Genomic DNA, 12271 nt, shown 5'->3' with positions numbered 1-12271 from the left:
GGGAAGCCATACCGACCACTGTCTCCCAGCAGCAGCCAGCCAGCCCTCTAATTTGGTTTCTTTGCTCTGGGTGGTGCAAAGGATCAAGGGTGTAACCTCAGGGTGGGGCGCTGACTCAGCCGCGGGCAGGCTCGAGGAGTGTCTCAATTCCTGCTGCATCCTCTTTCCATTCTGTTGGGCAAAAAACTGCTGGTCAGAAAGGCAAAGGCCTCCCCTGCACTGGAAGAGCTCCTAGGCCGGACGCACCTCTTCGCTCAGTCGGGAGGACTGGGGACCGGGGGAGGCCAAGAAACCAGCAGGGGTTAAGACCATGGAGCTGCAGGACACCGCCAAGGCCTAGAGAGACCCCGCCTCCCCCCCCCCCCCCAACGCCTTGGAACCCTATTTCCCCTTCCGTTTCCAGCTTCCGGGCGGGCCGCGACTTCCGGTTCCGGTGGTGGGCTACAAAGCTCGGCGCCGAGCAGCTGATTTCCCTTTCCCGGAGCCGGTGGCGGGGCTTGGCGTCTCGCTCCTCTCCTTTCCCCGTTCACCCGGCCTTCCGAGGGGCACCTGCGCAGGTGAACGCCCCTCCCCGCCCCCTGCACCTCCCTCCTCCGCCGCGCACCGCTGGGTGGGAGCGGGCGGCCGGGGCGGCGGCCCTGGGAGTGGGGAGGCCTTTGCCTGTAGGGTGTGCCGTCTGGTCTGCCTGGCGTGGCCTTGGGGCTCAGCTAAATGTCCCAGGAAGGAGGACGTCCAGTTCTGGATTCCCCAGATGCGCCTTTTCCGGCCGGATATCGGCCGTCTGAACCGCGCCCAGGTAGTGGGAGGAGTCGGACCCAGGTTCCTGCAGAGACGCCGGGGATTTTTGTACTGGGCTGGGTGGTCCCGCCACTTCCTAGCCTTGTGACCTTGGGCAAGTCCCCTTTCCCTGAGCCTCAGTTTGCTTATCTGTGAAATGGAAATGACAGTAACGGCCCTACTGGGTTCTCGGGCAGGACTCGATGACGGAAAGCTACTAATTTTACAGGACCCTGTGGCCTGTAAAATTCAAAAAATGGAGCGGTGGAAGCTGCTTGTTAAAATGGAGACAACTGGGGCGGTAGAGAATCTTATCGAGAGTTTAACCTGAGTCGCTAAGAGAATCACGTACAGAATGTGAAACGCACAATATCAGATAGGAGATAAGAGTTCCCTAAGCTGGAGTTATTGACTGGTGAGGATAAGCATTCTGTATGGCAGGTGGCCTTCTCAAACTGATTGGGTTTGGAAGCTGGGTAAATCATGGAGCTGATCACCATCTTCCAAAGCCAGCTTTGAAAACTGGCCTGTTGACAGTTGAGTTTGGGAATGAGAAGAATTAGTAAAAGGGTATTTTTCTAAGTGGATTAGGGGTTTTCTCTCAGAACAGTTTTGAGCTGGAGGGGAAAGCCTGAAATGTTTTCTCCCTCTTGAGTTGTCATGAAAGTAGCATGCTGCTGCTAAGTCACTTCAGTCTTGTCTGACTCTGCGACCCCATAGACGGCAGCCTGGGATTCTCCAGGCAAGAACACCGGAGTGGGTTTCCATTTCCTTAGATGTAGTAAAAAAGAAGACAGTACAGAAAGGTATAAGAAAAATGTTTCCCACTTTTACTGTTCTGCTCCTCAGAGGTAAAAAGAATTTCTTTGATAACCTTCCCGGTACCTTTATAGATACATCAGGTCGTATATGCTTACCTGTATGTGTTTTTAGTTTCCCCAGATGAGATTACATTATACCTATTGATCTGCAGCTGGGGGAGGGGTGCTATATTATGGAAAACTTTACACATCGGCTCTCATAGGCCTCTTTCATTTCTTCCAAGGCTGCATAGTATTCTGCTTAGTGGCTGACAGTACTTTAATCACTTCCCTGTTGATAAGGGCTTCCCTATGGCTCAGTGGTACAGAATCTGCCTGCAATGCAGGGGACACAAGAGACACAGGTTCAGTCTCTGGGTGGGGAAAATCCCATGGAGAAGGAAATGGCAACCCACGCCAGTATCTTGCCTGGGAAATCGCTTGGACAGAGTAGCCTGGTGGGCTACAGTCCATGGGGTCTTGAAAGAGGTGGACACAACTTAGCGACTAAACAACAGCATCTTAACCACATTCCTGTTGATGGCTTAAGTTGTTCCCAAGAGTTTGCTATCGAACAGTGTTTCATCCAACCTTTCCTTGACTATTTCCCTTTTATTCAAGGCACCCCTGAGTTTGGGGGGGTATTCTGCTTTTGTCCTTCTTATCACCCTGGGATAACTTATTTTGAGGCATGAGCAACACCCTGTTGATTGAACAGAAACCCAGATAATAAGGGAAGTGATATATTCCAAAAATACCTGCTACCGGGTCTAGAATCAATCCAGAGCTCCTAGATGGACTTTTCCTGGTGGTCCTGTGGCTAAGACTACTCCCAGTGCAGGAGGCCTGGGTTCAATCCCTGGTCAGGGAAATGGGTTCTACTTGCCATAACTAAGAGTTCCCATGCTGCAACTAAAGATCCTACATGCCTCAAGTAAGACCTGGTGCAGCCAAATAAATATTTTTTAAAAAGTTCTAGAAAATAAATCAGTGAACGTTTAGAGACCAGGTGTTAGGAGCCAAGAACAATTTAATTCAGGGCAGCTGGTCAGTGTTAACAATTGTCGGCTTCTATAAGTTGTTACCTAGGGAACAGATTTGAGACTCTCTGATGTAGGGAGGATTTTAAATCTCAACACTTCTGCAGTGTTGATACAGTAGGAAAGAACTGATCCTTGGGGAAGGTGGTAATAACAAAAAAAAGGTGATCTTTGTAAAGTGACTTCATAGGGATTATAATCTTTGATTGGACATCCCTGCTGTGACAATATAGTCGTTGCTATACTGTTATCTTAAGTCTTTTTTTTCTTTTAAATTAACATAGAATGTGGTTTTCCTGTAAATAATTCCTCTTTGGACTGGGCCCTAGCCTAAATGAAGCAAAACCTTTTTTGCCCCAGCCTTTCCTATCAGACCCCCCAATCTCCCTTCTTCCCACTACAGCTGGTTTGCTAATCCTGGAGCTCTCAAACATCTAACGAGTCAGAAATCCATGCTGCAAGGATTCTTACAAATTCAGTTCCTCGTACTTTGAGGGAACTTAGGATCTTGATCTTAATAGAAAAGCTTTTTTCCTTTTTTTTAATTGCCATAGACTCCACCCTGATGGTAGCTCCTAAAGTACTTTTTTAACACTTGCTATTCTTTCATCATAAAAGACCGGAGGAGACAGAAAAGACGACAGAGTATATGAAAATGAACAGACTTTTCCCCCCTCTGTTTTAGCATTTCTTCATAATTTGCTTTTAAGTATAGCAAATACTCCATAAAAGTGGTTGGAGGAAGCAACCATGATTTTAAAGACTTCCCCTCCCCCCCACACAAGTCATGTGCATGTATGTTTGTATTGGGCGGGGGGTGGATGGATGAAAGGTTTTTCCAGCTAGCAAGGCCAACATTCTTGACTCTGCTTTGAGAATCTACTACATCTTACATTTTGGTAAACTGTTGACAAACTTTCTCAACTGTGTCCATTGATCCAACAAGAGGAAACAAAAGCGGAATTTCTCATAACTTTATTAAGATTGAAAAGTTGTTGGAACCTAGGTCTCTCCTAGTTGGTGGACCAGATCCTTCAGATCAGGGAGGTTTTAACATCCTTTAAGGTTTGTTTTTGTTGAGCCTGACTTTTCTCTTTGTGCCTAGGAGTCTGAAAAATCCTTTTGCAGAGTTCTAGGATGGAGACTGAAGGGTATCCAGAGATGCAAAGAGATGTAGAAGTCCAGAATGATGAAATAAGGTCACCACCAAATGAGAGGATGGCTGAGGAGCCAGAAGGCATCCTGATAGCACCGCCCCAGGTCCAGGTTCCGCCAGAGAGCCTGGATGAAGACTCTGAAGATGACCTGGAGACCGTGCCCCGAAGGAGTCCTCTCAACCCTGCAGCCTCCAGGCAGAGGTTCCGGCAGTTCCGCTATGAAGATGCGGCTGGGCCCAGGGATGTCCTGAGACATCTCCAGGAGCTTGCTGGACAGTGGCTGCGACCTGATATTCACACGAAGGAGCAGATTGTGGAAATGCTGGTGCAGGAGCAGTTCCAGGCCGTCCTCCCTGAGGAGCTCAGAGCTTGGGCACTGAGGTGTCAGCCTGGGGTCAGAATCACCGGCTAAAATCTCACTGCTGCTTTTTCAGCCTACATATGAGAAGTGACCAAAGGCTCTCTTTGTTGCAAATCCAACTACAGTCATGAGAAATCTGAACCTTGATTTTCTTTGAGCTTGCCTTTGCTAGCTATAATAAGAATCAAATGAAAACCCCCTTTTTTTTTTTGCCTGAAGCAGCTCTATTTCCTGGCACTGTAAACTCCAAAATGAGTTTCCCTGCCCTCTTGTAAGGACAATCAGTCTGCTGCTTGTTTTTGCTCTGCTGAATGCCTCCCTTTTTGCACTTTGTGACACGCTTTAATATATAGTTTTTATGTATCCAAAGAGATGATTGCTTCAACTTTAATATTCTTGATTCTCACTGTGGTGGCTTGAATGGAAGCTTCTGTAACCCCACCAGTAACTCATTTGGGGTGTCCTTGAAATATTAAAGTTTGATTCTTAATAAAAATGTCCTGTGGTGATTTGCCAGTCGGCTCTTAGTTGTCAGCATTTGAGAAAGGTGGGATAATTATCAGGAGTAGATGTGAGCTGCAGGTAAGAACTATGTGGCATTTGCTGAGCTGGCAAATGGGAACAAGCCTGGCCTTTGTTTCAGAGTCAGCATCTAAATTGGGCAAAACTGAGAAGGGGGAAAAGGGTCAGAAGAGGTAAGTAACTCAGGTGGGGCTGTTTGATTTGCTCTTTGTCCATTTCCTTATCTTCCTCAGCTCATCTTCCTGCAAGAGGACTAAACCATCTGAGATTCTGTTCTTCCTGGAACAGAGGTCATGCTGGCTTTTTGTGTGTAAAATCCTGTACTTTGGTTTGCAGCTGAAATAGCAGTAGCTGTGGCTGTGACAGGTAGAGGAAACAGCAGCTCCTTCCCCAGCATGACCCAGTCTTGAGGAACCTTTCTGCCTCTGCAGCCTGGCTTTTGGGGTAGGGGTGGGGCTTGAGTTCGATTCTGCTGATGTTTATTGAGTACTTCTGTGCCTTTGGGACTCTTCTTGATGCTAGAATCCCAAGTGGCGCAGCAGTAAAGAATCTGCCTGCCAGTGCTGGAGACACAGGTTCAGTCCCTGGGTGGGGAAGATCCCTTGGAGAATCCCATGGACCGAGGAGCCTGGCAGGCTACAGTCCATAGGGTTGCAAAGAGTCAGAAATGACTGAGCACACACAAATATAAAACCCAATTTCAGGGAATCGCCTGGTGGCACAGTGAATAGGAATCTGCCTGCCAGTGCAGTTCGATCCCTGATCGGGGAAGATCCCACATACCTGAGAGCAACTAAGCCCCTGTGTCGTAACTGCTGAGCTCATGTGCTGCAACTGCTGAAACCTATATGCTCTAGAGCCTGTGCTCTGCAACACGAGAAGCCACTGCAAAGAAATCTGCACAGCAGCAAAGAGCAGCCCTCACTTGCCACAGCTAGAGAAGGCCCTCAAAGCAATGGAACCCCAGTGCAGCCATAAATTAAAAATATAAAGCCCAACTTTAAGGAAATGTGTTGTTTCTAAGGAGAGGAAGAAGCCATCAAAATACATTGTTAGAAATGCTGGAGTAAAACTAGTCTTTTTTGGCATACAATTTTGAGTCAGCACTAAGAAAACACATTTTGTGGGTTTTTTTTTTTTTTTTAAAGAGCTGAGTCAGGGAAGTGACATTTTTATTGAACTTCAGTAGGAGTCAGAGATCACTGGACAGAAGGGACACCTTTTGTAAAGGCCTTTACAATGGGAATGGGAGGGCGTACAGTACAGTATTTGGGAAATAACTTTCGTTGACTGGGTTAAGCTCTCAAGTAAAATTTAACGTTGGCAATGGAGTAACAGTGATAGTGTCGTAGTATCTTCAGTACTCCATTTGCTCAAAACATTCCGAAGGTATTTCCTTTAGTCTGCAGGGATTAGGAACTCCTGGTGTTAAAGAATTTCCTGACCTGCTCCAGTTTCTCAGGTGCTTTGATAGCCTAGAATTTAGGATGCAAGTAAAGGACCAGAGTTACAAGTGGACTGAAATGTCTTCATCTGTGGCATTTTAAAACAGCTGAGATTTCCTGAATCCCTTAGCACAGATTTTTCAACCTTGGCAATTTGGGTCCAGGTAATTCCTTTTTGTGGGGGCTTGTCCTGTGGATTCTAGGGTATTTAACAGCATCTTTATCCTCTGCTCACTAGATTAACACAAGCTAGGTGTGACAACCAAAAATGTCTCCTTTGCCCCTGGTTGAGAACCACTGACTTTCGGTAAGAGACTTCATCCAGACATGTCCCAGATTATACTTTGGTCCACGGTCTCTTAAGCTTAACGTTGGATTGAGAAGCTGTTGGAAGACTGGTGTTACTGGGCTTTATGGTTCCTTTTTTTTTTTTTCGCTTCAAATTTTCTATTGGAGGATAATTGTAAAGCACTCTCCTGTGTGTGAGGTATTTCTTTGGCTTTTTTCATCTTTATCTTGAAAGTGAAAGTCGCTCAGTTGTGTCCCACTTTTTGCGACCCCGTGGACTACACAGTCCACGGAATTTTCCAGGCCACAATACTGGAGTGGGTAGCCTTTCCCTTCTCCAGGGGATCTTCCCAACCCAGGGATTGAACCCAGGTCTCTTGCATTGCAGGCGGATTCTTTACCAGCTGAACCACACAGAAAGCCCAATCTAAAATAACATGTCTTAGATTCATTTGACAAAAAGTATGAAAAAAACAAGCCTGGTCCATACTCTCACTTCCTAGGTAACTCCTGTTGACATTTTTAACGTTATACAGTTGCGTCCTGTGCTGCCTGCCAGTCTCCTCTTTCTGCCTCCCCATAAAATGGTAAGCTCTGTGAAAGCAGGGTTGGCATCTGCTTTGCCCTCTACCCAAGGAGTTCCCAGCCTTCAGGATCTAATGCCTGACAATCTGAGGTGGAGTTGATGTAATAATAATAGAGATTAAGTATACAGTTAGTGTAAAAAAAAATTAATTTGCATGTGTATAGAAAAGTCCAAGGATATAAGAGGAAAATGTAAAGGCTGTCTTCACATTAACAGTTTTGCAGATAGACATGTATGTGCCCACATAGGCATATATCACCCTGCCTTTTTTTTTTGACCATGCTGTGTGGCATATGGGATCTTAGTTCCCCGACCAGGGATTGAACCCATGGCTCCTGCAGTGGAGGTACAGAGTCTTAGCCACTGGACTGCCGAATTGCCAGAGAAATCCTTTTTTATTTACACAAAATACATTATGAATGTTTAATATATTTTTCTTGCACAGTAAGCCTTAGCAGTCTTTTGGTATCAACATAAAAAGGTTTATTAAAAAAAATTTTTTTAGCAGTTGCATAGTATTCTGTATGGCTAATACCTAGCCTTACACTTTCAATAAAAAATGCAAGGTAGGGGGTTTAGATACGGAGGTGAACCTCCAAAGCACAAGTGAGGCTTACAGAGGTAAGTTAGCCAGAACTCAAACCGAAACTGGTAAAATGCCCAGCAGTATCTCCCAGCAACCTGTTAGTACCAACACTTTTTCACGGACGTGAACTTGTAGATGCAAATCCTTACCCCAAACAAATCCAGTAAGAGGAGAAGCTCGAGTTGATCTCCATTCCGTCTGGCCCTAGTCCCATGCCCTTGCCAAGAGGTCACGCTGCCTGGTTACTAAAAAATAAACCAAGGATTTCACGGGCCCTGTGGAGATTTGGGAAGACAGTCACTCCCCGTCTCTAGTGCCACTCCTCCAGAGGTGGTTCCCATGCTTTCTCCACCCCGTAGAGTAGTTCTCACCACTGCCAGTCACTGTCATTTCTGCAGTCGATCTAGATGCCAATTCTAAAGAACCCTGTTCATTTCTAACGTTTATCTGTTGGCTGCTCTGGGTCTTCGTTGCTGCCTGTGGCCTTGCTCTAGTTGTAGCAAGCAGGGGTTGCTCTTCGTTGAGGTGCCGACTTTTCATCGCCGTGGCTTCGCTTTGCAGAGCACAGGCCCTCAGTGCACAGGCTCAGTAGTTACGGCGCATGGGCTTAGTTGCTCCAAGGCAAGGTGGAATCTTCCTGGATCAGGGATCAAACCAGCGTTCCCTGCATAGGTAGGCGGATTCTTAACCGCCAGACCAGCAGGGACGTCCAAGAATGCTTTGACTTCTGCGAATGATGGGGCAAGAGGAGGGACAGTGTAGCGGAGCTGGAGGGGAGCGTTTCTAACATGTCTCGTGTCTGACTTGCCCTCTGTGATTATTTTGACTCCAGTTCCACAGTTTCATCTAGTCACTGAAAAGTGCTCCTGCCAGATGGCTGCTGGTGAAAAGCAGTGTACGGACCACAAAGTAATATGAGATTCCTAGCAACTGGCTGGAGCCATGGAAAAATGTGTCATCTGTTGGGCAACTACACCCTGAGCAGTGAGTGGGTGCCAGGCCCTGGTTGCTGGAAAGGAGGCCAACTCCAGGGGCTGGCGGGGGCAGAGTCCTCCACTCGTGGTGGTGAGAATTCAAGCGCATCTGGCCTTCCTCAGAGCACCCCGTGTGGTCAGTCTCCAAAGGCAGCTCACTACAACGCTCTTGACAATGAGTTGACTATTTTGCTAAACATTTTCCACCCACCACCATGCATTTATTGGCCATTTTCCCTTGGCCTGAAATGTCCCACCCTCTGCCTCCCCCGTCTTTGCCAGCCTACTCCCGTTCATTGTTTATGATGCAGGTAGCCATGGTCACCTTCACGAAGCCTTCTTTGCTTTCTGCCTGGAGTCAGCATTTGAATCCCTCTTGTGAGCTCCTGTAACACCTTCCCTCTAGTTCTGCATCCCTGCTCATTCAGCAATATGCACTGTGTACCTGCTATGCCAAGGCCTGTGCCCAGGATCACATGCAGTGTCTAGTTTGTATCCCCAGCGGATTGTGAACCCCACGTAGAGGGAATCTGTTCATGGCCTCCAACACACGACCTGCACATGACGTCCTCTGGAAATAGTTCATTTTGTAGAAGACACATGGTTGCTGCCTAATTTAAAGTGCTTCCTTCTTAGTGAACACAAATGACTGGAATTCATGGGAAACAAGGCAGTGAGATTATTAATTCCTGTTTAGTTGGAGATTAAATTGTTTAATTGGAGATTATTATTGTCCCTGTTTAAAATGGAGATGATGGTGAAAATAAACCCCTGAAGAAAAGAGGAAGGTTTCACTCAGTCTTCACTGGGGTGGCTGGCTTCCCTCTCCGTTTTGCACCTGATATTGCAGTGAGGTGAAGTTAAAACAGCCCTTGGCTGGCTCTGTTTGAAAGCTCCAGGGTCCTCTGGGTGCCTAGCAACAAGCTGACTGCCCAGAATAGTGATTTTGAAGCTGGGTGTGTCTTCTGGGCAGGAAGCCACCACCACCACCAAAGCAGCCAGGGCCTCCCCTTCACTTCCTCTGGGCCAAAGCTCCGCCTTCACTCGGGGGCCAGAGCTAAGTGTTTTGGAGCCCTGTCTTAGCACAAATGGGATGTTCCTAGCAAAGGTAACTCCCGCCCTTTCAAGGTGTGTGATCTCAGACAAGTTTTGTCACCTCTCTGAGGTCCAGTTCCCACACCTGTCTTGTTTCATATTCCCAGCTAGGGTCGCCCTCGCGTGGCACAGAGACATTCTGTATATGCTATGTTCTATGCTAGCCTATATCGTAGCTGAATCTACTTGGTAAAGGGAAGGTTCATCGAGTGATTCCTTCTCAGCTGTCTCTTTGATCTTTTCCTTCCTCCTGAGCCCATTTCTCAAACAGCTCCATCTCTGCATTCCTCATTTCTCTACCTAAAATTCTGTTTTTATCTTCTCACTCCTCCCCATCCCTCTCCTCATTTCTTATCTTATCCTCAGGCATTAAACCTCAGTGTTGAAAAAAGCCTACACTTCTTTAAAAAAAAAGCACAAGTGTGTTAGTTTATAGGCCAATGCTAGTGTGTCGTGACCTTTAATTTTTAAGATTTAGATATAATAGGCATCCTGTAAAACACACAGATCTTAATTGCATGACTCAATGAATTTATCCAAAGTGTGCATACTCCTCTCACCACCTTCCAGATGAAGACACAGGATTTAACCAGCTCCCCTGGAAGTCTCCCTCATGCTGTTCTCTAGTTATCAACCCCCTGAAAGGTAACTGTTATGCTTTCTATCGCCCTGGAGCAGTGTTGCTGAAGCTAGTGGGCAAAGACAGTGTATACTCTTTTGTGTCTGGTTTCTCACATTCGACATCATGTCTCTATAATTTGTCTGTCCCCCGAGCATCCTGCTTTTCTGTGCCTGTGAACCTGGACACGCCTGTTCTTTCTGCCAGGAAGCTTCTGTTCTGTTGATACGCCCTATCCTGGCCTGACCAGTCTGTGCAAGTCCTCTAGACTCAGAGCAAATCTCCCTCCTTTGGGAAGTCTGTGGTCAGCTCTGGATTTGAATCCCAGAGCTTCCATCTACCGGCTGCATGATTTTGGCCATGGGTTACTGACCTCTTCACTCCTCACTTCTGTTGAAGATCATGGTTTCTAGAGTTCTTATGAATTCCAAGTGAGGTAATACATATTAAATATTTAGAACAATAGCTGGAACTTAGGAAATACTTGGTAAATATTACATATAACTATTGTGAATACTCTTCTTGTGTCCGCAGATTCTTGTATGCCGCCCATCTTAACACTTACCTTGATTGTTGCTTGTTCCACTAAGGTTGTGTGACCTTAGTTCTTTAAGTGGGAATTGTATCTTCATTCACGGTGTTTTCTGCAACAGTCATTTATGAGTATGCCCTACATTCTAGCGCTGAGGGTACAGTGGTGAAGGAAATCTTTGCATTTACTTTTTAATGGGAAGAGACGGACTACAAGAAAAATAAAGAGGTGAGATCATTCTGGATAGTGATCAGCTCTAGGAAGGAAGTCAAACCGTGTGGTGTGAGAGTGGGTGTGAGGTGCCACTGAAGCTGCAGGGTGGGGGGAAGGGAGGAGGTCTTGAAGAGGCGAGATTGGAATGGAGCAGGTACATGCAGAGCAGGAGCGAGAGTAGCAAGTGCAAGCTTCAGAGGGTTTCACAGGAAGCTCAGATATGTCTGAGGAACAACAAAGACAGCAACATAGCTGGAGCCCAGTGAGTGAATGCGTGGTCCGTAGAAGGCCAGAGGATGGGCAGGAGCCAGGAGAAGCTACTGAAGTTAAGTGGGGGGACGGTGTTCGCCTTTGCCGCCAAGGTACCTGGTACATAACGGACTCGACTACTTGCTGAATACGGGTAGCAATGTGCCCATGACCAGTTAGGCCGCACAAGCAATTCTTGGATCATTTTCAAGTTAAAATCTCATCTTTGTGCCGTATGCTTCTGAGCTCTTACCAAAACCGACCAGATGGGGAAGGAGATGCTCAGGTGTTGACAGATTCTTCTCTTCCCTATCCCATCTCATCCACTCTTCTTCAGTGACCCAGAATATCTTCACCAGAGATGTGTAACAGAGATGAGGGTGGCAAGCCTGGGCCAGTTAGAGAAAAGGCAGGTAGGAAACAGGTTCGGTCAGTTTCTCTCCTTTCTCTGACTCCAAGAGGGGTCCAGGTCCCTGGACAAGCGTAAGGATGTGGCACAAAGTGGAGGAGAGAGGCTGAGCAGCGCGGGGACCGCATAAAGGGTGGGAGGAGGGTGGTGGCCCTTGGAGGTGCTTGCCGCTGCGGCAGCTCTGGCCCCTTAAGGTGCGGCAGTCCCAGGAATAAAATGGGGCTGCCGGCAGGGCCTGGGGCCGCGACCAGCCTGAGGAAGGAAAGACCGGTCAGCGAACCAGAATGGAAGGAAAGGTCTGAGTCTCAGTGATAGGAATTTATTTATTTACTTGGCTGCACCAGGTCTTCCCTGCAGCATGCGGGCTCTAGTTGCGCCATGTGGGATCTAGTCCCCCGCCCAGGGATCGAACTTTTGCCTCCTGCGTTGGAAGTGCGGAGTCTTAGCCACTGGACCACTGGGGAAATCCTTCCATAATAGGAATTTGTACAACAACATCAACCTTCTAGTAACAACAGTGAGAGTTTGTTTTATTTAATTATTTCTAATTTTAATTTTTATGAAATATTAAACGTGAGAAAAAGCACAGAAAACAAGTATACAGTACAATGAATACGT

At 46.9% G+C, this 12271-nt stretch overlaps 1 protein-coding gene and 1 long non-coding RNA gene across 2 annotated transcripts; one reads left to right on the top strand and one right to left on the bottom strand.

Annotated features, from left to right (window-relative positions):
- Nucleotides 1–412: 412 nt before the first annotated feature.
- LOC515042 (SCAN domain containing 1-like) lies at nucleotides 413–4631 on the top strand. The gene is made up of 2 exons (NM_001105370.2): nucleotides 413–557; nucleotides 3723–4631. The coding sequence occupies exon 2, from the start codon at nucleotides 3755–3757 to the stop codon at nucleotides 4184–4186; it is 432 nt and encodes a 143-aa protein (NP_001098840.2). The 5' UTR covers nucleotides 413–557; nucleotides 3723–3754; the 3' UTR covers nucleotides 4187–4631.
- LOC101905607 (uncharacterized) lies at nucleotides 4429–10705 on the bottom strand. The gene is made up of 2 exons (XR_003031757.2): nucleotides 7712–10705; nucleotides 4429–4802 (listed from the first exon to the last, which is right to left on the bottom strand). It is a non-coding gene; the product is annotated as an uncharacterized lncRNA (long non-coding RNA).
- Between the last annotated feature and the right edge of the window lie 1566 nt (nucleotides 10706–12271).

This window comes from Bos taurus, chromosome 2 (genome assembly GCF_002263795.3).
Source record: "Bos taurus isolate L1 Dominette 01449 registration number 42190680 breed Hereford chromosome 2, ARS-UCD2.0, whole genome shotgun sequence".
Taxonomy (NCBI): domain Eukaryota; kingdom Metazoa; phylum Chordata; class Mammalia; order Artiodactyla; family Bovidae; genus Bos; species Bos taurus.
Note: the sequence above shows the minus strand (reverse complement) of the source record. Positions and strands in the feature narration are given on the sequence as shown.